General features: G+C 39.4%; 1 protein-coding gene across 2 annotated transcripts in view; it reads left to right on the top strand.

Moving 5' to 3' along the window:
- The window catches only part of thada (THADA armadillo repeat containing), a 200,325-nt gene that overhangs the window by 128,527 nt on the left and 44,286 nt on the right, over positions 1 to 27,512 (top strand). For both annotated transcript variants that reach the window (XM_041789514.1, XM_041789513.1), the window contains exons 32-33: positions 7,214 to 7,584; positions 21,278 to 21,402. In XM_041789514.1, the coding sequence (XP_041645448.1) occupies positions 7,214 to 7,584; positions 21,278 to 21,402 (496 nt within the window). The remainder of the gene's footprint in view (positions 1 to 7,213; positions 7,585 to 21,277; positions 21,403 to 27,512) is intronic.

Raw genomic sequence — 27,512 nt, 5'->3', positions numbered from 1 at the left:
TAATTTTTCATGGGTGCTGCCCACATAGTCTGCCCTGCTGCTCCTCCAACAAATGCATGTTCCTTAGAAATGTGGCACCATTTAAAAGGGAAACAAACAGGCTTTCCATCGGTGTAAGAGTTATTGCTAAGAAGCATTGTTACAACAAAGATATGATCCGCCAAATACAAATTTTCTTCCTTTTTGTGCTAAGTTCATGTACGCAAGATCTGTTAAGAGTTAATTGTTATCTCATGTTCTATCAAATAACAGAAAAGTTATAATCTATAAGACTCACATAAGAAAGGATTGTTGATGGCATCAAAATTACAAAAAAATCAGCCATAACCTTGTGACTGTGAAAATTCTTCACTGCAACTAAATTAGTACTAAATTATGTCTGAAGACTAAGACAAACTCAGTTTTTAATCTCACTTTCTCCTCTCTCCTCAATTCTTTGTGTTCAGAGCAGACTTTATATTCAGCAGCCAGATCCCATCAGCTCCACACACAGTTCTGTGTTTACATGTGTTTGTGTGTGTGCTCACATTTCTCTGCAGCTCCTTTGATCCAAGCAGACTCATAAAAAGCCCCCTCTGTCCATTTCTTTCCTTCCTTCTTCAGTCTTCAGTTTCATTTTGAGTGGTTAAAAAGAGCTCAGAGGAAGAAAGAGGGACCAATAAATGGCATTTTGAGTGAATTGGCATGAATTTACTGTGTTTACAGTGTGTGGCTATAGATTCTGATGGTAAAATAGTGTTTTGAGTCATCAACCTCTGCATTTAGTGTGCATTAATGGGCCTTTATTATTGCAAGTCTCTCTGTACTGAAGCAGACTATCAAACTAGATAGTATTAACAACCTGAGCCAGGCTGTGCAGCAGTGTTTGCATCAAATCACCTTTAACGGGTAGTAAGTACTCTACACAGGCAGAAATATTCAGATATTACTCTATTTAGACAACCACACTTGTATTAATTCACCCCTGGGTTTCGGAATGTTTGCAATTCCAGGTATTAAACTGGAATTACCTGGAAAACAGACATGGTCAGTGAGTGTATCAGTGTGAGACTTTATACCCTACTGCTTGTCTCTAATGCTAGAAATTCCGGGCTTGGCTACATACATTAACTGCTTTTCATAGTGCTCACTCACATGATTGGCCTGCAAGTCTGGAGGGCAAAAAGAGTTTAGGAAAGTATATCTAACTGAGGAGGGCAGCTATTTAGTTTTCCATCTCAACAAAATGAAATAGTACAATTTTATGTTGCATCGGAACCTTTTCTCTGTCATTGCATTTTTTATTTTTGCATCTGTCCAAGTCATTGAAATGTTTAATGACTATTTAGAGCAGCTTCTTCTCTGTTCTGATGCATGATATTAATGCTGAATGAACAAAGAATTGAAGTGATTTTGTCGACAGCAAAGTGCAACATCCTGCAAAGACTGCTTCTTTGGGCAGTTTGGTAAATATTTTATCACTAATTTTTAAAGGGCTTTAGATGGTATCCGGTTCTGTATTTTTGGCTATAATGGATACCTTTAAGATTCTGACACCAGTATAATAAAGTTTGGTGTTAAATGTTGGTGTTTTCAAAAGTTCAGTTTGCAGTTTACACTGTTCAGTTTATTCTTCTCATCTGTCTCAGCCCATCACCTGTACAGGAGCAGACTTATTTAAAGCAGATGTTACATTTAGTTAAAATATTTGACCTGTGCTGTAAAACAGGCCATCACACGTGTGTTATTTTCAGCTGCTCACTCATAAACCATCACACAGGTGAGCTCACTGCTCCCATCAGCACATGACCCACTTTTGAACTATACGTTTCTGGAAATGGCCTACAAGTTTTTACAGATGCTATTACTGCTGTGTTTTTGTGTCTTTTTGGACTGCAATTGTACAGACCTCGGTTCTTTATTTTGTTTTTCCATGTTGAACAGTCCGTGAAGGATTTCACAGCTGCTTTTGTGATTGTTGCAGCCAAAATCGGTTGAATTCTGTGGGCCTTTTTGTGGCAGAATGTTTTGACATCTTGTTTTCCAGTGGCATTACAGAAAGGAATTTATAAAAACAGTAACAAGTGTTTTTGGTGTTGAATGCTTCCTTACCAAAAAGTTTCAAGGCTACAAAATTTCTGAGAAAAACATAATTTATTTGCATAAAGTTATTAAGATTTAAATGCACAGAACAGTAATAAATGTCAGTTACAATGGAAAACATGATCCTAAGGATCTTAGGACAAATAACAATTATTCAAAATTAAATGCTAATGTATTTATGTTGAACTATTCTCTCTGGTAAAAGAAGCAGAACCTAGGGTGCATGTGCTTAGTAACAAAGTTCAAAGAAGTGTCTATGAACTTTTCCCAAATAATGGTTATACTCCACACTCTTTGAAATGCAAATCAAAATCTTTTTGAAAATACTTTCTGAACTAAATGACACCAGAGCTCATTGTTCAGGTCTCCTGAGGTATTGTTGGAATAATTTACCCAAATGCTGGAAAAAGGGAGGTTCTAAGTTGACAACCCTGGTGAGGCGCTGCCTTTTTGCTGCTCATTAGTCTGCTCAATTGATTTGTGGGGGCCAATATCAGGAGAATGATTGGGTTTCAGGTATCTTGTGTTTATTTCAGATTTGTTCATAAAACAGAAAATATGTACAGTATAATGGCAGCTAACACATCCAAAAACACACATGTATAGCAGCTATCCTCCAGACATGTTTTGCAGAAGAGTTCTTTTCAAGTGTGGACTTCATTGTGAGCTGCTATATGCTAACCTTGGAAAGCAGATGGAATGGCCAGATTACATGTATTTCATCTGGCAGATCAATCTTGCAAAGCTTCACACTGAAATGATTGTTCCTAGCCATAGAATGACAGTATAAGTCAGTGTAATTTGAGGACAAGGCAGTCATTAGGGGGTGTGGCTTAGTTGTACTGCAAGGTGGTAAACAATGGTAACCAGTAGGGGTGCAACGGTTCACAGGGGTCACAGTTTGGTATGGGGTTGGTTCGCTGATAAAACAAAAAGAAAGGAAAAAGTCCTAGATTTGTAATTCTAGATATCCCTCACCTATTATCACTTAATAATTTATTTTTCTAACAGTAGTGCAGTTAATACCTGATGACCTGCTCCCGACTGGTCGGGAGGATTTCTGGCATGTTTGATATATTGGTCATACGACTCCAGACACTTCACTGTGAGAGCAGAAATGCGAGCGGAATAAACATCTTTGGTGGATTGTTTTCCTTTGTAAACTGTCAGACAATGTTCTAAAGTACAATTACAACAGCTGGAATGACTGTCTGATGCCCCCACACCTGCTATGATAAAGGCAATAAACAAGCAGGAAATATTTTTACCTGCAGACCTGCAGCTGACATAGATGGTGATGCTGTTTGTGTGTGTGGGATAGAGAGAAATAGTGGGAGAGAGAAAGAGAGAAACTGGGAGAGATGCTGGAAACACTTCACCCTCAGTGTGTGAGACTTTTTAAAAGGTAACTCCACAGGTTTTTGTCACAGTCCGTCCCGACTTCACTTGTACAGTGTGAGCACTCAAGTTGTGCATGACCGTCGGACCTTACAGTGTGAGCACACAACTCATGCGTGATGGTCATGTATCGTAAGCGATTCAGTCACAAAGTATGAGATGATATTCTGCTACGACTGTCGTATGATCGCCTTGAAACTGCACACTGTATACCCAGCTTTAAGCTGCTTCAGCAAGACTTTAATCTACCAACTGGCACCAGTGATAGTGAACAACAATAAAGGTTGCCTGTGGAGCTAGCATTATATAGTTAACTCCCCGGGACTGCACATGCCTGCTGTGTCATGTTTTGTTGCTCTGGCCTGTGATCAATGTGACAGAATGCTCAATCATCCTCTGAGATCTTTTTCAAAGGTTCTGTCCTTCCCAATCACAGACTGAGCTGTTGCCCACATGGATGAGACATATACTCCATGCCACTGATATGTGAAACCGTCAATCTGGCTTGACAAGTCAGCAATATGCATGCCCAGCAAAAAAGTTAACCCTGTCTTTTGTCTGAAAAAAAAGGAGAAAATTGACTTGAGCATTTGCAGAAGTTTTAGTTAGTAGAAGTGAGTTTATGTGTTGCATGTCTTCAGCTTCTCAACCAATAACAACAAAGTGAGTCTGATGAACATGTAGGCACGAGCTGGGGTTGAGGAGATTTGGAGAGAATTGCAACGCTGTGTAGAATTTTTGGGGATCAGTTAAAATAGCAATACTAGTTGCAAAAGTGACTTCACAATTTCCTGGAGGGACTGATTTAAAGTCTTGTCATAAGAGAAGCTTCAAGTTTCTTTGACTAAGACGTAACAATGTCAGATTTAATGAAAAATCAACATGGTCAAGTCTGACTCTCATCAAGGAACTGATTTCCAGAGTGAGCATGATTTCTTTCTTTCTTTCTTTCTTTCTTTCTTTCTTTCTTTCTTTAAAAAGGCTGAAAAGTTCTCCTTTCCCTTGCTTTTCTTTCCCCTTCAGTGTTCATTGTGTGCATGAATGATTATATGTGATGATATCAGAGTATGACAGGCTAATGTTAGCATGCTGTCTCTCCTCTATGACAGACAGCTGTTTTCTCTTTGACACGCCTGCCTTCCTCCTCCTCCGTCCTCCCTTCATCATGACTGTCATTACTGTGCCCCTGCCCCCCATTATAACCATTAGGGCATGCTTATTTGGCCCTGGACCCCCCTTTGAGGATCATGTTCCTCAGTAACCCGGCCCGTCTCCACGCTAACTCGACCATCTCTGGAGGAATGTGGTGTTTCCCGCTCTTTTGTCAGAGAAGAGCTGAGGGTGGGATTCAGTTACACTGGGTTTCATAAGCTTTCTGTATGTGTTTAATTGAGTTGGCTGTGAAAGCGGGCTCTGTGTGCAGCAGGGAGGAGCTCAGCGTTAGGTTTCTCTACGCTCTCTCTCTCGATCAATCTTATATTTCAGAGGAAGTGTGTGTTTGTGCATGCATGTGCATGTTTATTTGTGTGTTTGTCGGTCAGTCTCAATGGGTGTGTGCTCACAGGTGGCCGAGCTGGCCCAGCAGCGGGTACATCTGCACAGACAGTGACGCAGCCGCTTCAATAAAAGTGAAAATAGAAAAGAACAGGGATGCTGTGAAGTCTGAGCTCCTGTCTCGTCTGTTTTTGTCTAATTTGTTTGTTTAGTTTGGAGAAAATTTTGACTCAAGAGATCAAGCTTCTGAGAGTTTTTCAATTACTGTAAAGTTTGGTGTATAAGATCCACTTTAAATGCCTGTCTTTCATCTACAAAGCAGGCTTTGTCCTACAAACTGGTTTGATTTTTGAATTTCAGGAGACCTCTGATCTGGTAATTTGTGAATTACTCCCTGATGTCAGCTTTTTGTGTTGTGCACTAGATAATTGAAGTCTGTCAGTTACTTGAATCATTCAAACTCCTGATTGAAAACATTAAGGCGCTGCCTGACAGCAACAATGAATGAAGAACTGCCCTCTTCTTGCTGCTAAATTCTTTTCAATGTTGTGCACCTTGCATGTGAAATAGGGAATGGATTTCACACTAATTTCGTTACTCCGGTACATCCATAGTTCCATCAACACTTGCAATTATATAAATAAATAAATGCATAGCACAAGGACCCTTATGTGGTGTACTGTTAATCAGCTTTCGAAACCAGAGTTGTTCAGGTTCCAAAGTTGTTATCGGAAATACATCCAATACATCTTATTTGTTTGGTTTAACTTTATATTTTGCTTCATTTAGCCATGTTATATGTTAGCACTGGACAACACTGCACACAGGAAGTACTGTTTTTAAAGCAGCAGAGAAGAACAGAAACAAAGGACCCACTGCAGCAGTAAAGTTTGAAGGCAGCGTGACAGTCATTATTCTCTGTATGTACGAGGTATGGCTAGTAAAAAACGAGACTAATGCTCTGATACATTTTTTTCAATCATAAACATTTTTCATTGTCTTTCTCCTTCAATATACTCCCCTCCTGCATCACTGACATCACTGCATTCAGGTCTTCTACTGATCAAAGCAGCGCAGTAGACCTTCTTCAGTTGCCTCAGAACCTCTGTCATTCTTTTCTTAACTTCAGACACAGACTCAAAACCTTTTAGCACAGATTTGATCTTAGGACAGAGCAAAAAGTCACACGGTGGTAGATCAGGTGAATAAGGAGGGTGATCAAGCTCTGTGGTTTGTTTTGGGCCAGAAACTGCTTTACTGAGAGCGTAGTGTTAGCTGGCGTGTTTTCTGGCTGAAGTATAATGATAATAATAGCAATAATTATAACTTTACCTAACTTAACTTCCAGACTAGCATTGAAGCTAGCCGTTGTGCAGATGCATTAACATTGTCCATGCATTCATAGCCTTTACTGTAGCTCTTGTAGTTAGTTGGGGTGAGTTTTTGGGGACTTGAAGGATTAAATCGACACCTGCAGATCCAGTACTGAATTTTTTTTTCCACTTCTTATCCATTTTAAATCAAATATTGCCACTAGCTTATAGGCAAATGGCCATATTGTATCAGTGTTTTCCCAGAATGCTTTGTGAGGGGCTGTCCATCAGTTGGATGCTAAAACACGCAGGTCATAATGGAGACAGACTGAATAGAGCATAATGAGGAGAAAGAGCCTGTGATGTTGTTTTGCAGTAACTCACAATAATTAGCAGGAAAAAACAAGCTGAACATGGTGATTGTATTTGTTTAAATGGTTCTGAGATCACTTCAGGGCTAAAATAATGTGCTAGTTTTCCACAGCACAGTCAGTCCAGAAAGTTAACACCAGTATTGGGTTGGTACTTGGTATCGACTGATCCCCATTGTTCTGGGACCAGAATCGGTATCTAGAAGGAAAAAATGCTATTGAAACATCTCTACTCTAAATCTTAGTCCTGAACATGCAGGGTTTAAAGTACTGTCAGATACCTGCTGGCTATCAAAGAGACAGAGAGAGAACAAAAGAGTGGAAAAAGTCTACTTTTTCATCTGGACTGTTAATGTATTGAGAGGTGTTATAGCTTATGCCAAATATCAACCTCAACCTTCTTGTGCCATCACTTTTGTCGTCTGCATATTTCACCACGTAAGTAATGTGCTTGTAATGCTTGTATTTGCCTCGGACTAACCAGTAGGATTTAAAGATGTCATAAAAACCTCAACCTGCTGTATAATTTGAGATCAATCTTTTTGTGTTTTTCAGACTCAGAGGGTGCTGATCTACGTCGTGAAGCCCTGACTATCCTCAGGGACTCAGAGCTCATCATCTCCTCCTCCCCCCAGGGACCAGGCAGCACCCAGTACCTGCTCAGCTTGGCTCGGTTAGCCCTCAGCGCCAGCCTGGAGACCCCAGAGCTGTGGGGAGGCCCTGAACTCTCAAGCCAGCTCCTGCAGAGTCTGCTGCTCTGCCCAGAGTATGAGGTGAGGGAGGAGACCCTGCAGGAGGTCCTGACGAGGCTGCAGGAGAACGAGGAGGAGGAGGAGAAGAAGAGGCCTCAGTGGCTGGATGAGACCACCCTGTCCAACTTGACCAGCCTGGCTCTGCATGAGACACACCCCCAGAGTCTGGCCAAGGTGAGACCACACACACTCTTATAATAGGAGGTGTTTGTTGTGTTTGTGTGCTTGTTTTATAGATGAGGAAGAGTGCATGAAACATCATTTATCAGCCTGTCAACAAAAAAGTAGGAACATTTTCCAAAACGTGCTGCTTCCTTTTATCCCAGCTCTCCAGTGGCTGACAGGGACAAATGAGCTGGAACGTTTCCTATGACCAGAAAAAGTGTGCAGCATCAGAAACGACACAAATTCAAAACCAAATTAGTCTGAAACAAACACAACAGCAGAAACATCCTGTGAAAATAAAGCAGGTGCTGCAGAGATTCTCAGTGTTTCTCAGAGCACTTCATAGTTAAGGCAGCCAACTAAGAGACATACACCCTCTGCCATATCTACTGTTGGAGTCAGGTTGTCAAGATTTTTGATACTTTTTTTGATCCCACGTGCTTTAAACAATACAGTATACCCTTTCTTTTACATTTGAAAGTACTAAAAAACACAATTTTAAAGATAAACATTGATATTTTTAACCCAAAGATGTCTTGAGTTACGAGAGAGATGGTTGAAATGATGGGTGATCAAATGAGAGCGAGTGCCGGTGTCCTCATGCTAAAACAGAGCAGTGATATGGAGAGATTTTGGGGTGGAAGTATTGTATTCCATTACATTTTAGAAAGTATTAAGTACAAAATTAAGCATTTAAAGCCAAAGTGAGGAGGTCCAAGATTTCTGGCAACAACAAAAAGGACCAGTAGTTCGACTTTAACAGCACACGGCAGTCATTAGCACATATCAAGAGAATGATCTCACATTTCATCCAATATAGCTTTTGCATTTCACTTTAGGTTTAGTCACACCTTATAATAACCAACCTGTTTGGAGATCCATGTTCTCTTGTAGTTATTGCACATTAAGGAAAGATCATATTTTACTGACAACCCCCTTTAGGTATGAAAAGTAGATACTCAGTATTCACTGCTTTGAGTAAATTCTGAAATAACTTTCTGCTACTTTTACTTAAGTGGACTTATAGATCAGTACTTTTACTTGTACGACAGTAGATGTAAACCAAAGTCATTTTAACTTGAGTACAATAGTCCGGTACTTTTTCCACTTCTGCTTTTTAGTAAACCTTTTGTATGTGTAGGTTGGAAAATTGACAAAATAATGAACTTGCCAGTTTTGGGTCTCCAGGAGATCATTTTGTCTTTTTTGTTCCTGTGGTATTAAAGCATTGACCTGCTTAAAAGTCTATATTGTAGGGAAAAAAAACAAGATTAAATGTCTCCTCTTTCTCTACTTGAAATACAATATCAGCTCTGGGCTCTCCACGTGAGATCAACCTGCAGCAGCTGGTGGTTGTATGTATCATTCCTTCCCTTGAGGAGAATCCGTTCATTGAAGTAAGGGTTGATCCCATTTCTACCTCTTAGCCCTCATCTTAGCCCTTCCCTCAGTTTTGCACGCTCAAGTCAGGTCAAGGCGTAGCCCTATTCTCTCTTGATTATAGGGCTAAGGGCTACGTAGTCCTTGAAACGAAGAATTTCCAGGACCACACTTGCACTGTGTTCACTTGCGAAATGGCATAACGGACTATGAAGGAGGCGCATAAATGTAAAAATATTTTCGGCATAATGATTATAGAAAACACAACAGCTGTGTTTTCTCATATATCCAATCTTTAGCCACTGGGGATGGGAGGTTACTGAATTTTCAGTATGTACACGTGTAAACCAAGGCTATTAACTGTATATATGAAAATCAATACATGAAAGGTATGGTCAAAGCTTTATTGTCACCTCTGATAACACGCTGTTTATCGGAAATGTGTGATCATGAAAAGCAATTAAATGGTGTCTCGTTTCTTAAGGGAAGGATCTCACCCCTTATCACTCTGTTCTGAGGGGCAAGGGGAAGGGGTGGACAAAGGAGAGGGCGAAAGTGAAGGGTTAAGGGGTAGAAATGGGATTGGCCTTAAGTATGTTTGTCACCACTAGGTGGTGATATGAAGCCATTTTAGGTTTGCTATTATTGGACTTTTTCTTATTTAGCAAGTTAGCAACCAGCTAACTGGTTGTATGTCAAACAGTAAAATACTAGGCAGCTTTAGAGCTTTGTAATTTTTGCATGTATGCTTTACTTTTAATAGACATGCAGCACACGCTATGGTAAGCATTTATGCTGCTACTTCTGGGCAACAGTAGGTATTTTGTCTAACTAAAAAATTTGAATTAGTACATCTTCAGACTGATTGTCAAAGCTCGAGTACACAAGGATGAATGTGGAACCATAAGTTCTTATCAACAGATGGAGGTACAATGGAGCATAAGATCGCTGGGTGGATTGGTGCAGCTTCTCCAGTATTGCAGACATTGTACTGGGCCATTGTGGAGAAGAGGGAGCTGAGCAAAAGCCAAAGCTTTCAATTTACTGGTCAATCTCAGTTCCAACCCTCACCTATGGCCATGAGCTACCAAAAAATGAGACTGCAGATACAAGTGGTCAAAAAAAGATTTCTCTGGAGGTTGGCTGGTCTCAGCATTAGAGATGTGGTGAGGCACTCTGACTAGGGATCGGTACCTTTCACATTTAAGCTGGTATGGTACCGATGCCCAGTGCCTGCAAATCAGTACCGGTATGCAACAGTACCCATTTTTGGTACTTTTGTGTATGTACATATGCAATTATCAATTTTATTTAGTTAAAAAAAAAAACAAACCCTCAAAACTTCTGAATTTTAGATATTTATTTGTCACTATCAATACAGTATCAAATATCAAATATATCAAAACAACATCAAACACTGCTTGTAATGTAACATCACACGCATTTTTGCAAATTACTCCAACATGAAAAACCTACTGTTTTTTTAAATATTGAATATATTAAATGAAAACCCAGCCCTACTACCACCTGTACGTCTCCTTTCCTTCTTTCCTCGCATCTTCTTTCCTTGTGCAGTTCTTTGTCAACAAAACTAACATGTCAACTTTGTCGGGTAAAAGCAGAGCCGCTCCACACTCGTCAATCAGTCAATCATGTAGTCGTACATGCAGAAGCATAACAGAGCCTTAATCCAAAAAAAAAACGTCCCACACCTGAACCTTGCACACTGGGTCCATTGCATTCTTCTTGTATTTACCTAAAAAATGTGTAAAATGTGGCAAATTGTTTTGTACTGCGATTAAACTAAGCAGTGAGGATGAGCCTGTGGCTGTGTCACTCCTAAAAAATCCCACTTGATCTATCGATCCTGACAGAGAGCTTCATACAGCATCAGCTGTGCCGAGTTGGAGACATGCAGAGCATTTTTTAGGATGCACTCACACTGGGCAATCCATACCATGCCTGAGCGGGTTTGAGCTTCATTGAGTCTCTGTTAGAGAGAACAAACTTGTGCTTTTATCTGGTATATTTCAATGGTTGATATCCACATGATAAACGGGCAAATCACACTGTTTACAGTTTTCGAAGCAAGAGAGGTAGAGAGGGAGGGGAGCGAGTGAGTAAGACAGAAGGAAGCTGAAGCAGCAAGCACTGATCTGAATCATTATTCATCACTTTGCTTCCTCAGATTAGCAGTATTGCTGTGGCAAGCCTTGCCTCAAAGATCGTGCTTGCTTTGTCATTTTGCCCTCGTTCGTGCACTGCTGCGTTTGCGTCTAATATGGAAAACTGCCTACTCTTCCACTCTCTCACAGTCACAAGGATGCCTATAAGTACCAAAATAGGGACCGTTTGATTTTGCATTAATCAAGATAGTACTACCGGCGGAATTTATTCAGTACCTATAAAAGTACAGAATTCAGTACCCGTCCCTAACTCTGACAGCTGGGTAGTAACTGAAAGATTAAGATCGCAGATACAAGCAACTGAAATGAGTTTCCTCCTGAGGGTGGCTCAGCTCAGTTTTAGAGGTAGGATGAGACGTTCATACATCCAGGTAGAACTAGGAGAAGAGTCTATGTCTAATGTGAAGACATTAAAAGGAGTCAGTTGAAATGGTTCAAGCATCTGATCTGGATGCCTCCTTGTTGCCTCCTGCGGACGCCTTCCAGGGATGTCCAAATGGGAGGAAACCTTGGGACAGACCAAGGTCCTGCTGGGGACCTTATATATCCCATCTGGCCCAGGGGCACCCTGAAATTTCCCAGGTTAAGCTGGAAAATGTTGCAATAAGTAGAAGGATGTCTAAATGTTCTAGCCTGTTGCTGTGAACTGATCAGAAGAAAATGGATGGATGAGTGGTTTCAGTCAGACTAACAAGTTTAGTTGTATTTCAAAGTCCAGTTTTAGTTGCAGTACAGCTTCTTCCTGACAAAGAAACTGCAACACTTAACATCTCACCAGGCTTAAAGCACTTTGGTCATGATATCTGGATCTGCAGTTGTTTTATTGGTTTGTGTGTTGTTTTCTTTCCCTTTTTGGCCTGCAGTCTCTCCAAGCATGTTTCTTTTAAATTTGTTTTTGATTACATTCATTGTTTCTGAATTCAAGGCCTGTCTCTGTTTATGGAAAACTTTTGAGCTGTTTCAGCACATTTGTCCTTGTCAGCCTCCATACTTTTCACTGAGCCATGGGGACATTTGCTGCTAATCGATTAAACATTCAAATCCGTCTAACAGAGGTTTGCGTGAGAGGCTAATCGTCGGCAGGGGGACTAGCCAAACACACTCATGACGTTCGGTCGTGACTCTAACAAGCGTTGGAGGGAAAATGCTCTTTCCTGTTTGGAGACAGAAGCTCTTATTTCAGAGAGTTTCGGCCCTGCTCTGTTAATCCTGTCGTTAACTCTCCTCCAGAGCTTACATGACTCAGCGCTGTGTGTGTTTTATGTGTGTGTGTGTTTAAGCGTTTAGCATATGTGTGTTTTGTGCTGCATTCCTCGCCCGGCGCTGCTTTACAGGCTGGCCTGTTAATGTTTAAATTGTCGGCCCGTTAAGTGGAGCCTCCCCACCGCCAAGGACATGCCAACCCAACGGGCCAGGTGCCACAGCTCGCCCTGACTGCAGTGATGCATTATGGGAGAGGAGAAGTAGCAGCAAAAGGCCAAGGACAGAGTATTTTTCAAGTTTTCAGTAAGAATATGTAGAAGACGCTTATCTTCAGTCAACCAGTGGGGAAATAATCTGAATGTAGAAACTTCACAAAACATTTAAAGTTCTCAAGTGGAAGAAAAAGAACGTATTCTGTCACTTAAGTTATATATGGGATTGACCTGCTGAAATCCCCTGATATCATAAGCTTTATCTCCTTGATTGTTTTATAGTATAGAACACAACCGGGTAGATTTGATTGGCTCTTCTCAGTTTTCAGCTCATTCCATCTAAGTCCTGTCATGTCCTGTTTACAGTTTGCATTAGCAAAGCGTTTAAGGCATTCACATACCAAGAGACTGCAATTTAGCATGTTCATTCATATAATCTATTTTCAGTGCATCTTCAGTGGTGACCTGATATTAGAACTCACTTGTTCACTTGTTCAACAGCCCTACATGCTTTCAATGGCTCTTCTATCATGACTTGGTATCCCTACATGCTGTGTGCACAGTGAAGCCTCTAGAAAGAATGGGGATGAATAAGCCACAGGCTAAGAGGCTGGCAGTGCCTCTTAAACAGCTTTTCTTCCTCATTTTGTCAAAAAATATTTTTTAAAGGACACAGTGATATACCAATGTTAATTTTGGCTGCAAATTTAGTCAAAGTCTTTAGATTTAAATGGCCATATTTTAGTCATTTTCACTCTTATAAGTTTTAGTCTAATTTTAGGTGATAAAAAATTCCTACATTTCCATTTTCTTCTTTTTGGCAACTTGTTTTATTTGGACATATTTTTAAGAAATATTGGGAAATTAATATAAATGTAAAAATAGTCACATTAATGCACAATTAACACTTTATTTGATTTAAAATACACAGATCAAAATTACTGACATACATTTCTTATAAAAAGTATTCAGCCCCTTGGATGTTTCACCTTTTTATTGGTTTTATAAATCAATCATAGTCGATATTATTTGTCTTTTTGACAAAAAAATACAACAAAGTGAAAACAGATTTCTACAAAGTAATTCCGTTTAATTGAAAAAATGTGATTGTAAATATTCAGCCCCTTTAAAGGGCTGACCTAATTCAACAGAGGCTCAACCAATTGGTGCTAGTAGTCTCACAATTACTGAAATGGGGATCGCCTGAGTGTAGTGAATGTGTCTCAAATGATTGTACTGTAAAAACACTTGTGTCTGGAAGGTCCAGTCACTGGTTAATCAGTATTCCTGGCTACCATTTCACCATGAAGACAAAGGAACACCCCCAGTAACACAAGGAAAGGTTATTGAACAGTGTAAGTCAGGGAATCGATACAAAACAATTCCAAGTCACTGAACATCCACAGGGGTTCAGTTAGACTCAGCATCAGAAAATGATAGGAATATGGCACATGTGTAAATCTGCCTAGATCAGGTCATCCTCACAAACTGAGTGACCATGCAAGAAGGGGACTAGTGAGAGAGGCCCCCAAGACACCTATGACTACTCTGAAGGAGTTACAAGCTTCAGCAGCTGAGAGCTGAGACTGTTGGCCGGGTTCTTCACCAGTCAAAGTTTTATGGGAGAGTGGCAAAGAGAAAGCCATGGTTGAAGAAAACTCAGATGAAATCTGGACTAGAGTTCACCAAAAGGCATGTGGCTGACTCCATGGTCAAGTGGTAGAAAGTTCTTTGTTCTGATGAGACCAAAACGGTGCTTCTCGGCCATCAGACAAGACACTATGTTTGGTGGACTATATCTAATGCTGTTTAAAAGATTTTTAAAAAGACAAAGTCATACCAAATGTACAGATGAAAGACTGGCTGTTATTACTTCTTTTGGTTTTAATTACAAATTATCCAGATCTCTAAAAGAGCCACTATTTACAACACACTATGGGGGGCAGGGTGGACATGAATAAACCATGAATTTTACCACTAGCTGCAATTCACAGATCATGTCCGTTGGCAAGGGGTCTGTAGTGTGTGCCAGCACATAACAAAATTAAGGATTATGTCTTGGTATCTGAATGCCCAAAAGAGATAAATATTAAAAGATGGACTTTATTGATCCCAAACTGGGAAATTATGAAGAAATGGGTGAATTGTTATTTGTGTTATTGTCTAAATGGGGTATCAGAGTCACATCAGCATCACTGGATATTCAAGAGGCAGTTTTATTCTGCAGAAACTGTTGAAGGATCAGGCTGACTATCAGTGATCACCAAAAGATTTTTTTCATCAAGCTCAGTTTTAACGGAAAAATCTTAAATAACCTTGTTTAAACATGCTACTGACCATAGGTACAGCTCGACGCCAACCAGGAAGAAACTGTTGGAATGCTTGTGTACATGGATATTTACTCAAACAACAATAAACAACCCTCTTGTTCTGAAGGGAAATTTCTGTCTGACTTTGCCAGATTGGATCAGAATCTTCTGATTGATGTGTTTACATGAAGCGTTATGATCAGGCTTTTATTCTGATGATTTATGCCCGTGTAAACAAAACTATTGAGTTGAAAAACCCAGCTATGTTTACATGGACCACTACAAATCAGAATTTAATAGCTGAAATACATGAGCAAAGCAAAACTAGTCTGTAGCCAGGAAAACCATTTTTGCTGGAGGTTTGGTTTAAGAAGAAATCCTGATTGTTGGACATCTTGATCATCATACGGCCAGAAAAAGGTTTTTGAAACAAGTTTATGAAAAGCTGAACAGAGCTGGAAACCACCGACTCATAATAAACTGCAGACATCCAGAGTCACAGATGACAGAGAGAGGAAGAAAGAAATCTGGTGAGTGGGCGAGTAGACAAGCAAAATGTGCGGGAGTGCAGCGATGGCGGTGTTTGTTTACAACACAGGCAGAAGGAACAGCTTCTTCTGCTGTGTTTATCTGATTAGACAGGCAGGAGATCCCCGCTCATCAAAGTTGCATGTCATAGGACTGCTTCATTAAGCATCCATGCAAGCAGTGATATTAGAAAGCCTAATCAGGACGTTTTTAATTATGATGATATTGTACATCTGAACGTATGGACTGATGAATCAAACCTAAGTTTGTTCTGTTGCTTAAATTGTTTGCGGTCCTTTAGATCTTTGTTTTACTGACATAGATGTAGAGGCTTATGATGAAGCTGATAATGTCTTGAAGTCACCCTGCATGGACAAAGATTTTTGTTTTTCTCTTTGTCAGGAAATTTGGGACTTCCTAGATTGAAGAAAGATATATAAAGAATTTTAACTCAGCATCCTTTTCACAGTTAGGTCAGTAAATACCAGAAAAGCTGCAGCACCTTGAGACTGTTAGGACTTCAGATTCAGAGGGAAAGCAGGCTGGATGTCTATGTGAAGGGTGACATTTTTATTGGTTCATGTTTGGTTTGTGTGTGTTCATGCAGGGTGGGTGTCTCTGTTTATTTGCATGTTACAGCTCTGACAGTCTGAGCCTGACTCTGCATGTTTTCTGTGACTCTGTATATTTGAGTTCGAAGGCGGCCCAGCGTGCTGCAGGACAGGAGCTCATTAAACAGGCTGTAAAAGAAAGAGACGCTCAGACCAGCTGAGAAATGCACACAGACCGAAAGAGCCAGAAAAACACAACCAGGGACAGGCTGAAGTTTTTTTTTTTTTTTTTTTTTTCCTTGTGCAATAAAGAGTGAAATGGACCGCCAACATGAACAATGAGTCTGCCTAAGCACTAATGTCTGGATGATTGATTCCCCTTCATTGGAGTTGAAAAAAAGACATCTGACTTTATGAAATATCGACTAAAAGTTTCAGTTTGTCAACTGTGGTTCTTTTAAACTTCTTGTTGGTGCATTATTCCAACAGAATTAAATCTGGAAAAGATTAGTTGTATGTTCTTACTGTGTAATATTTTGAGGAAAACCAATGAAAGGCTTACTCTCTTAAGCCAAGGAATTCTGGAAGACAGAGTGTGGGGTTTTCCATGTAAAGCTGCCCCAGACTAGAGATTTTTCTGAATCAACTAGTTGTCATGCACACAAATTTCCTGATGTTCAAAATTTTCCACACGTAAGGGAGAACAGGGTTGGTTGTCACACTTTTTACTCTAGTGTGAATTGCTCATCATCAAACATCTGCCAGTAGTCATTCCTACATTAAATTGAAGCTTAAGGTGCTGGCTTGAAATGTGTGTCCCTCTCATTCACTACCTTATTGAAAAAAAGAGGTCATTAGCTATCAATGTCGTTCTGACACATTGTGACAACCAACCCCATCACAGGCGTGGTCGTCGCACACTATGGAGTTGTTTGTCACCATGTTGTTTTCAAAGCAAGAAGGCATAACTTAGATTTGAAACTTTAATTGCATCGAGAAGTTTACAAATAAAATAACTTAATGCATCCTAACACAAAATTATCAAAGGATATGAACAGGATCATCTTAAGACCAGCCTATAAGCCTATAGCAACACAGGCTATATGCATTCACTATCTGAGTAACAGCGATGACAAATGTAGGGTCCATGCACTCCAATAGAGCAGAGCTTGTGTGATCACTGGTTGCACATCCAACACTTCTCCCATACCTCCCCTGAACCACTGTGACAAAGGGGCAGTACTTTCGGGTGCTGCAGAGCCGTGATGTAAGCAAGTAGCGACAAGAGACCAGTGCAATTGTGGCGGATGGTGGCGTGGTTGCTTGTAAAGCGCAGTTTTTATCATAACTTGATGACATTCCTTCGTTAAAAGAAGAACAAAGAACAGCATTGGGTTGTTTTCTTTTCAAAAACGACAAAAGTCGTGTATTTACATGTCTGCGGTTGCCATTGTACACATTATGCAGCTCTCTACGGCGTTTACGCGTTGGTAGCGGTGCGACTCAGTTTGGGGCTGCGGTGTCATGAGTTTTGTTGCTCTGATTGGCCCGTAAAGACAGAACGTTCATCCAATCACCCTCCAAGTTTTTTTTTCAAAGGCTCTGCCTTTTCCCAAATGCTGTCTATGGGAGGTTTACCAGATGGACGTGCAAAACAAATCCATCTGGTGTGTCAGGATAATTTTCAAGCACACTTGCAGAAATTTGACAAATGGGACTTAACCCTACCCCTGGCCACCCAAGCCTGGGGAGCAGGGTAGGAAATGAGCTCCCACCACAAGCCAAATGCAGGTACTTTCCAGCAGTGGAGTTGCTGGACTAACCAGCCACTGGAGCAAATAAATAAAAGTAGCCTAACCCAACAGAGAGATTTTATTAGAGTCAAAGACATAAATCAAGCCCCTTTTTTCTGCTTAGACCTAAATACTTATTCACCACAAAACCCTGCCTCCTTCTCCCTCTGTCAGAGCTGCTGTCAAATGTTTACAGGCTGCTGTGTGCAACTGGTGTTTCTGCTAAAGATATGTTTGTACCAATCTCTTACTTGTCACAAGTCCAAGATAGTTAAACAAAGCTTTAATTTTAGTGTGAGACTGAAGAAATTGTGCACAAAACATTAAATTCTATTAGTCTGACATTCATAATGCTGGGAATTTTCTATGAATTTACAGTGCCCCTGTTTTGCATGGTCGGGTAAAGGAGTAACTGGTTGAGAAACAGAAGTTTAAAATAGGTGACAATTTGGACCATTTATGCACCAACTCTGATCTCTTATTAAAAAGCTGCTAGCCTGAATACTTTGAGCCTTGAATATTATATTATACCCTATCTAATAATGCTAATAATAGAGTGGCTAGTAAAAAATGTTTGTGGCAGGTAGATAAAAAATTTAAATTCCAACTCTGCCTGGGAGCATAGAATATTCTTTGATTGGTGTAGAACAGTGGTTCTCAAATGGTGTGGCAAGGCATACTGGCAAATCTCCACCACTAGTGTAGACTTCACACAAAGGTGTTTTTGGGCTTGAATTTTATTCAAATATAAGAAATGAATATCCTAGTAAAAGTAAATATTACTAGGTGTGTCAATAAAGTGTTGTTTGTGGACAGATCTCAGGGTGATAGCATGATTTTTAGTGTGAGATCACCAAGCTAAATGGTCAAAATGCTGAACTGAACTAGTTTACTAGTTAGAAAATGAACTCTGCCAGTGCAATAAAGGGCACAAATGGACACAGGCACTTTAATTTAATTAGCTTTAGCTTGGCTCCTACCTGCTACTAACCCTGGTAGAGATGGCTGACTTGCTTGCTGTAAACAAGAAAACTCTGGCAGGGTTCGTAGTTAAAACAAGCATAAGGAGAACTCTGGTTTAGGCTGGTGCAGTTGCTGTAAATAAGTGAACAATCTTTGAATGATGGTTTTTATCACTGTAACATTTTATAACACTATTTATTCTCTAGGGCACTTCATATTCATTCTCAATAGCCAAAAAACTAGAAAAGCATACTAATGAATCTTCTGTAGACTGTGTAAATAAATTAATATCCCCTTACATGGCAGACCTTCTATTGAAGTACAATTTCATCTCCATTTAATGAACCCTTTTGCTATTGAATAATTGATATTAGTCTTTCCTACAATGTTAAGTACTTCAAGGGTTCTTGTTTCTATAAGACCTAACTTTCCCTGCTATCTTTTTACTGCTCACATGTACAAATATACACACTTTAACATACACACGCAAAGATGTTTACACACTGATGTAACATGCTCCTGCTCACCCTGCTCTTCACAGATCATATAAAGCTGACTTTATTTTCTAATTCTAATCATAGCTCTGCTCCTCAGAGGAATAATAATCAGAGAGAAATGCAGCAGGAATGTCAACAACATGTGTTCACCCCTACATGTAAGTTTTTAACAGGGGGTGGGGGTGTCACACTCATGCATTACTAAGAAATTCAGTCAAAAACAAGCTAATAAGACAATGTTGTTTTAACTGCAGAGTGTAAAAAATAAAGTACAGATTCAGCTTAATAGATTAATCTTTATGGGGTTTTTGTAAACTCATAAATAATTGTAGTGTTACAATCCATTTATGATTCAGTTTAGTTATCCAAGCACCTAGGCATTTTAAAGATATTCTTCATAAGTAGATATGTAGCAATACCTTGTAGTAAAATTAAGGGCCTCTCTTTTCTGGCATCAGGAGGTGAAGCTTTATCCCTCATCAGTGTCAGTTTTTATCAAGCAGCAACCTCAGTGATTAAAGACCCTGTAAAGTGAAAATAAATCTGTATTTGGGGTTGTTGTGTGATAGGTCATAGTGTCATGAACCCCCAGGTTAAATATCAGTCCAATAAAATATCTCTAAGTTGATCAAATGAAGCTTCAAAGTCATGAAAAATGAGGCAGTAAAATCTGCTCCAGGATGGTGTGGGCGTGTCTGTTGAATGAGCTGAAGCCACACCCACTCCGGAGAAATATGGTCTTCTCAAGTTTTAAAAGGTACGACAACCTGACTGTAGGAAAGCACTCACGCTATTACCCTGCCCCTTAACCTTACATTGACCTTATGATCAGAGCACATCTGCCCGGCTCTTTACCAGAGCAGAGACAAAGTCCATTTTCTGGCTCAAATCTCTGTTATGATGCTTTAAATGATTCGTAGACCACTGTGGCTGATAGATTTGGCAAATCTGCCTCACAATCAACAAAAAAAGCGGCACTTATGTGGCTGTTAATCTTCAGTGAAGGCAGTGACATTGGTTAAAACAGGCTGTACTGAGATGAACTGCTCGGTGATTTTGTATCATTGTAGCGCGGGGGGGGTAATACCCCAGTGTGACTGTTGACATCGCCAGTCCACATATTTGCCCCGCCTAAATTAAACCCAGCCAGGAAAGAGGTGAAAACTTTTTAACAGTCTAAATCTAAAATTCAGTCACAAATAGATCTCAGTGTTTTCACATGTTTACAGAAAATATATTCCAACATATATAGTGTGTTAAGACACAAACGTTGGATTTCACTTTATAGTGTCTTTAAAATGTGAAGCAAATGCATAATAACAAGAAACTGCAGCTCCTCAAGTGTCCACTTGGGGCTGGCTGCAAGAAGCACGAGAAGCCACATACACACTCCATTGTTATCATGCAGAATGTTTTAGTTTCTATGGTTCCTGTAAAGAGAAAATATGCATATTTTATGGTCTGAATTTTAAAGTATTATATTGATAAAGAAAACCAACATTCCTACAACAGTTGCTGGTGACACTTCCCGGTTCAGTTGCTCTCATTGCTTGCAGTCTGGAGGCAGTCTGATGTGGAATCATCAATTCCAAATTCAATTTGTTTGAACATTATTGGTAGCAGTAAAGTACTAACCCCTAAACAGGGCCAAAAATCATCCAATGTGTTGTCCATCTGAGTTAAAACATTAGTATCCTGTTGTTTTTGGAAGAATTTGCAGCTGGCTTTTACTGAATGTTCTTTTTTACAACCAAAGATCCAGTGATATTGTTTTTGGCAGTTAGGACAAATGTTTAATACACTCAAACATAAGATGTTGCTTTCATTCAAACACAAGCATAAACAGTAGAACCATAAAAATAAACACATCCCCTGCAGTTTTCTTTCTTCTCATGAGGATCAACGTGTTTGTGTGTAGAGGGAGGCAGCTGTGTGCCCGTGGTTTGGGTGTGCGTAGGGAGGATCTGACCCGTGTGGTAAAAATACGCTCTGGACACCAGAGAGGACACCAGAGCTGTGATGATGGACGGCCTGGGTCTGTGTTTGTATGTGCACATTAATCTCTCCTGTCCTCCCTCAGGCTCTCAGTGTGCTGTCTGCGTTGAGCTGCGACGGAGATTTGGTGTGGAGGGATGGAGCTCAGATTGTGTCTCAGGAGGACGTCCTGCTGCACCTCCTCACTCTGACACAGAGGTCTGCTCACAGGTCAGAGACAGCACACAAACACACATGCTCATCCTAAAGCCATCATCCTGTGATCCTCTGCTTCCTCTGTTTGTCTGGAAGGATTACACAGTTATTGCCTCAACTTCCACTCAGTCCAAAGTCAACAATTCAAGTCATTAAGAGAAGAGATCCTGAGTCAGCATGTCAGGCTGTGAACTTTGAAATTGAGCATTGAGATTGCCTTTTAGTGTTGTAAATCACAAAGTTTTAAAAGGGAATAATTATCAGAAGAGGCATTTTCCTTTTCTGAAAATAAATGCACTAAATGCAAGGCTATAATAGTTTTTTTTTTTTTTTTTATTAGTTTTTATTTTTATTTCATTTTTACCTTGTCTTATACCTTCAGTTAAGTTTTAATTATTTTTTCTTGCTAGGTTGCTAGTTTACTTTACTTTTTATTTTGCAAAAATGCTTCATTTCAGTTTAGTTTTTATTAGTTTTAGTGTTCATTTTAGTGTTTTCAGCAGTATTGCATACCTGTCAGGGGTGAGACCCAAAACTGCTCATCACTTTTCGTCTCATTTATTCAATTTTGATGTTTGTGTAGAACAAAAAATTAATGTTGTGTGAAGTCTTCTCCAATTAAATCAGGAGATTTTACTCTCTCCAGGCTTGGGCATACATGTCAGTCATTATCTGGTGTCAAAGACTAAAACTGAGGAGGTTTTGTCTTTTATTTTATTTTAGTTAGTTTTCTAAGCACATAATTTAGTTTTCTTTTTTTCCTTTTATTAAGTTTTAGTCAACTAAAATGATTTTTACATTTTAGTTATTTAGTCAGTTTTAGTTAACTATGATAACCCTGACTCTATGATTGAAACCAGTAAAAACATCAAATAAAGCAGTTTCAGGTTAAAAATCTGAGTTTTTCTCCATCCCTGTTCTGAGATGCACCAGTAAGTAGCTGTTTGTCAGCTATAGTGCAGGCGTTTTTTTTTTGTTTGTTTCAGAAGTTAGAAGATACTTTAAAAGGGAAAGAGTATGAGTAGAAATTATTCATTGCATTCTACAGTGTTTGCCCACCCTTAGCTCGAACCAAGCACAATTTATCCCAGACCTCATGCTCTGTTGCTGATGTGTGACAAGTGTAATCTTGAAGGGACAACAAATGCCAACTGTTGATGCACAAAATGCTCAAAACTTAAGACAAGACAAATCATTCAAAGCAATACACTACTGCAAAAAATAGCTTGCATTAGATCTGATGAGAGGGAGCACAGTCACCACACACATAAGCAAAATTAAACCAAAATGCACTTCTTTTGATTGTCTTTGATTAATCAGATAGAAAATCCTTCATCAACTCCAGCTACTGCAACAAGTTCCATACAGGCATGCAGTGCCCATAAAAAGTATTCACCCCCTTAGATTTTTTTATCCTTTTATTGTTTTTATAAACCAATCATGGTCAGTATAATTTGGCTTGCATCATTTTGGTCTCATCAGACCAAAGAGCTTTCTACCCCTTGACCATGGAGTCTCCCACATGCCTTTTGGGAACTCTTGTCCAGATTTAATCTGAGTTTCTTCAACAGTGGCTTTCTCCTTGCCACTCTCCCATAAAGCTTTCACTGGTGAAGAACCTGGGCATCCGCTTTTGTATGCAGAGTCTCTCCCATTTCAGCTGCTGAAGCTTGTAACTCCTTCAGAGTAGTCATAGGTGTCTTGGTGGTCCTCTCACTAGTCTCCTTGCACGGTCACGCAGTTTGTGAGGACGGTCTGATCTAGGCAGATTTACACATGTGCCATATTCCTTCCATTTCTTTAGGATGTATTTAACTGAATCCCCTGTGGGTGTCAGTTCCTTGGATCTTTTTTTGTGTCCACCCCCTGACTTATACTTTTCAACAACCTTTCTTCTGAGTTGCTAGGGGGGTTCTTTTGTCTTCATGGTGTAATAGTAGCCAGGAATACTGATTAACCAGTGACTGGACCTTCCGGACACGGGTGCTTGTACAACAATCACTTGAAACACATTCACTATACTCAGGTGATCCCCATTTCATTAACTGTAAGACTACCAGCACCAATTGGCACAACCTCTGTTGAATTAGGTCGGTGTCTTTAAAGTTGGTGAATATTTGTGCATTCACTTGTTTTACATTACATATTTTTGTTCAATTGACATTACTTTGTAGAAATCTTTTTTCACTCTGAAATTAATGAGGTCTTTTTGGCCCAAAAACCCAAATTATATTGACCATGATTGATTTATAAAATCAATGAAAGGGTAAAACATCTGAGGGGGTGATTATTTTTTATAGGCACTGTATATCATCCTACACTCAAATCAGCCAATGAAAGCAGTCCCAAACTTTGTTGCAGGTCTTGGTAGTCAAAAATTGTAACCCAATGTTGAAATCTTAAAATTTAAAGGTAGTTTTCTAGCCAAACAAGGTGACATTAAGATGTGTTCAAGATCAGTTCAGTAAAATGGCAACGGCAGATAAAACAGCATCAGGATGTGAAATTTGTTTGTTTCTTTTCTGAAAGATGAAAGAGATGGAATCATGGCCTTTTTGATTCTTCACACAATCTCTACTCAGCTGATACCAGAAGTCATCTTGTCTTCCACCAAATAACAGAATATCACTCAATATTGGTATTGATAAGGACTCTGACCAATAGTGAGTATGGATAAGCCTATCAGTATAAATCAAGATTATCAATCCCCATCCCTAAGTCCTCCCTTGTGTCAGTATCATATCCATTCTATAATGTTGTATTCAGGGACCCCAAGGACATTTTTGCATCGTGGCTCTTACAAAAGACAGTTTCTCCGATGTTGGCTTGGACCATACATGTGGTTGTTTTCTAAAAAAAAAAAAGTTCAGACTGTGCTGTTTTTTGTCTATTTTAGGTCATTTGAAATATTACTGTTCCACATCTACCATGGTCTCTGAGCACAGTGTTACTTTAAAACACTCACTCTATCCTGAACACTCTCTGTCAAAACAGTCATCAGACAATCAAAGAGCAGTTTCTACCTGTGATGGATGGAGGAGACGGGAAGAGGTCAACATTCAACCACACACTCCCCCTCCTCATAAAGCTGCTGCAGGCATGTTGTCAAAGATTCATTCACAGTCAGAGTCCATGAAGGGGGGCTCATCAGTTCACTGACTGCACCTTCACCCTGCACCTGGGCACACCTGGAGCATTACCCCTCCTCCCCCAGTGTGGGTGTGTCAGTGTGTCTGCTCAGGTATCGACCAGGAGCCGAAACGACCCCAGGGTATTAACCCCTTGAATACTAGGGCTGTTAGTTGCAATGCTGTTTAAGCCGATCCTAAACCATGATAGATGGAGACTTCACTGTTTATCCACCACAGAGGGATACAGCTTATTTTGCGTCATCACATGATTCGTCTGTTAATTATGTGTTTTGTTTGTTCTTGATGCAGTGTAATCTGGTAAGACTGTGTTTTCTGCCAGGTGCAGCCATGATCTGGACATTGCTTTTATGTAAATGATGTGTAAAATTATGTATCAGAAAGATGTCCAATACTGCTTAAAATATAGGTATTGGTATCGATGAGTTCACAAGTTTATGCATTGATCTGATATCATCCAAAGCCCAAACAATGGCAGACCTTCGAAACAGTTTACTTCAGGAGTTGTCAGATTTTGTATTTTCAGACATAGTGTTGGCTTATTTCACACCTAGTTGGTTGTTAGATACTCCAGATACACAAATATATGTGCAAACATACTGTTAAATTTTGGTTTCACAATATCCCACTTTAAGACATTGTCATTTACTGAATAAAAGTCAAAATAGAAAAAAAACATGGCATCATTTAAAAATAGTAGGAAGAAAGTTGATATTTTGCACCTGTCAGGATTTAATCTTAATTCTGAGTCATTGTCCTCATCACCTCAAAGTGATTTGGTATACAATCCTGTGCATGTGTGTGTTGTGTTGTAAAGTCCTTGACATGTAGTGACAGACACACACACCTTTCAAACACTCTGCTGTACTTTTCTCACCATGAGAAGAAAAAAAATAACAGGTTTGAATGAGGATTAAATTACAAAGACTTTCAGGAGTGTAAAAACCACAATCTGTGGACCCAAGGATCTGCTTCCCCTTCAGAGCGAGGGGCGTGATTGTGTGATTGAAAGGTGCAGGGCATGCTGTTGCCCTCAGTGTTGTGTTGAGGAGCAGCACACTTCTTTTGTGGGCGGTAATCCAATACAGTTGAGTCCTGAGTATGTGTGTGATCTTTTCACTGAACAACCTAAGAGCCACATTATAGGGTGGTCAGAATAGCAGAATTAGTTTTAAACTTTGATGAGTCTAGAATATTGTTTCCCATTTGTTACCAGTCTCATAAAAGAGAAGTCCCAGACACTCAATATTGTGTCATTTCCTGTTTTTACTGATTAACTCCTACGTTCAGTGAAGACTGCATTTGTGTCCCAGACGCTTGTCTTGTAAAATAGATGCTGTCTTTTTAAGCTTTGGTACTTTTTTATACTATTGATGATCAAAATAACAGTGATTGTATTATCTTAAAAATCATACAGCACCAAGAATTTATAGTTTAGAATATTGTTACAATTTTACCACATTGGTTCTCTTTCACCAACCATTCTTTCATCATTCTTCTAAATTCATCAGGATGAATCTTTTTCTTACTGAAGGGTAATGCAGGTTGTTTCTTATGAGAGCAAGACAGTCTGGCTGCAGACTGTAGATCTCAGACAGCCACTCTCGCAGACCATTAATCTGAGATGCCATCTCTGCCAGAACAGAAGTAACGTAATTTACCAGTAAAAATTATAACCAGTTTTTTTTTTAATTCAACTTTAATCATAAACAAAATCATGCAGTTACATTCATGAAATGACTATATTTCAAACATTACAGACTAAGCATCATTTTATAAATAAAACAGAAAAATTCAGTCGTAACCAGGGGTCAATTGTGTATAGACCCCTTTTAGAAGATGAACGGTGGCTCACTTTTGCATCATTATCTTTAGCTAAAGATAACATAGCTGTGCTAGCTATGTAGTTAATGTAGCTATGTAAGCCAATGAAGTCAAGTTAGCTGAAGCAATATGAGCTTTAGCAAACAGCTATCATAGCTACATAAGCTACTACATAATGTAGCTTATGTAGCTAATGTGAGCTTTGTTAAAATATATGTCCGTGAGCTTTGTGAGTTTTAGCTTTAGCTACATAGCTCTGTTATTTACTTAGTTTAAGTAGCTAACAGAGCTACATAAGCTATGCCTGCTACGTGAAAATGTTTTCATGTAGGACAAGCTTCGTTCCTGTGAGCACACAGTTTATTCATTTTTAAAAAATGTTTTATGATAAGATTTTTAAGTTTTGGTATCTTTTTAAGCGTGTATCTCTGTCCTGACAGATGAGGTGTCTAAAGATTAATGGTCTGTGAGAGGGGCTGTCTGAGAGCCACGGTCTGCAGCCAGACCCCTCTCAGTGAAAGTGCTATCTAAATTAGTAATAAAATCTGGATGAATAAATGAGAAAAAACTCCAAGGCACTCTCCTCAAACGTTAAAAGGCCTTTATTTTTCCTGCATGGTCACATGTAGACCTTGAAAACACACGTTGATGCATTTTGCCATCAAGGCTTCATCAGGAAGTCAGTTTTTGAGTGATATCATTTATTTAATGTGTTTGAAGCATATGTTTAATATCCACCATTTGTCCTTAAATATAATTAAATTTGTCTTCCTAGGTTCTGTTTTGAGCTACATTAAATTCACTTTATCACTACCAAAGATTTTTTCGATTCTTGAATTCCACTGTGTAATTGTGTGTCCATTTAGTCGTGTAAATTACTGACAACTTGCTGCTTCTCCTCTCACTCCTGTGTGCATTATCTGTGTTTGCGCACAGCCCTTCAGTCTTATGCCCTTGTTTAAACAAAAAAGAGGCATTTATTTATAAAACTGCACAAACTTCTAGCTTCTGAACGCATGGCATTCATTAATTTAAGAACACAAGAAACAAAAATTCTGAAGTTTAAGAACGTGTCATGAATCTGATGTAACTTTGTCTTACAAATTGTCCAAAGAACAAATCTAAAAAAATCTGAGGGAGACAGTGGTGATA

This window comes from Cheilinus undulatus, linkage group 6 (assembly GCF_018320785.1).
Source record: "Cheilinus undulatus linkage group 6, ASM1832078v1, whole genome shotgun sequence".
In the NCBI taxonomy this organism is placed as follows: domain Eukaryota; kingdom Metazoa; phylum Chordata; class Actinopteri; order Labriformes; family Labridae; genus Cheilinus; species Cheilinus undulatus.
The sequence above is the reverse complement of the archived record's forward strand: the minus strand, read 5'-3'. Positions and strand labels throughout refer to the sequence as shown.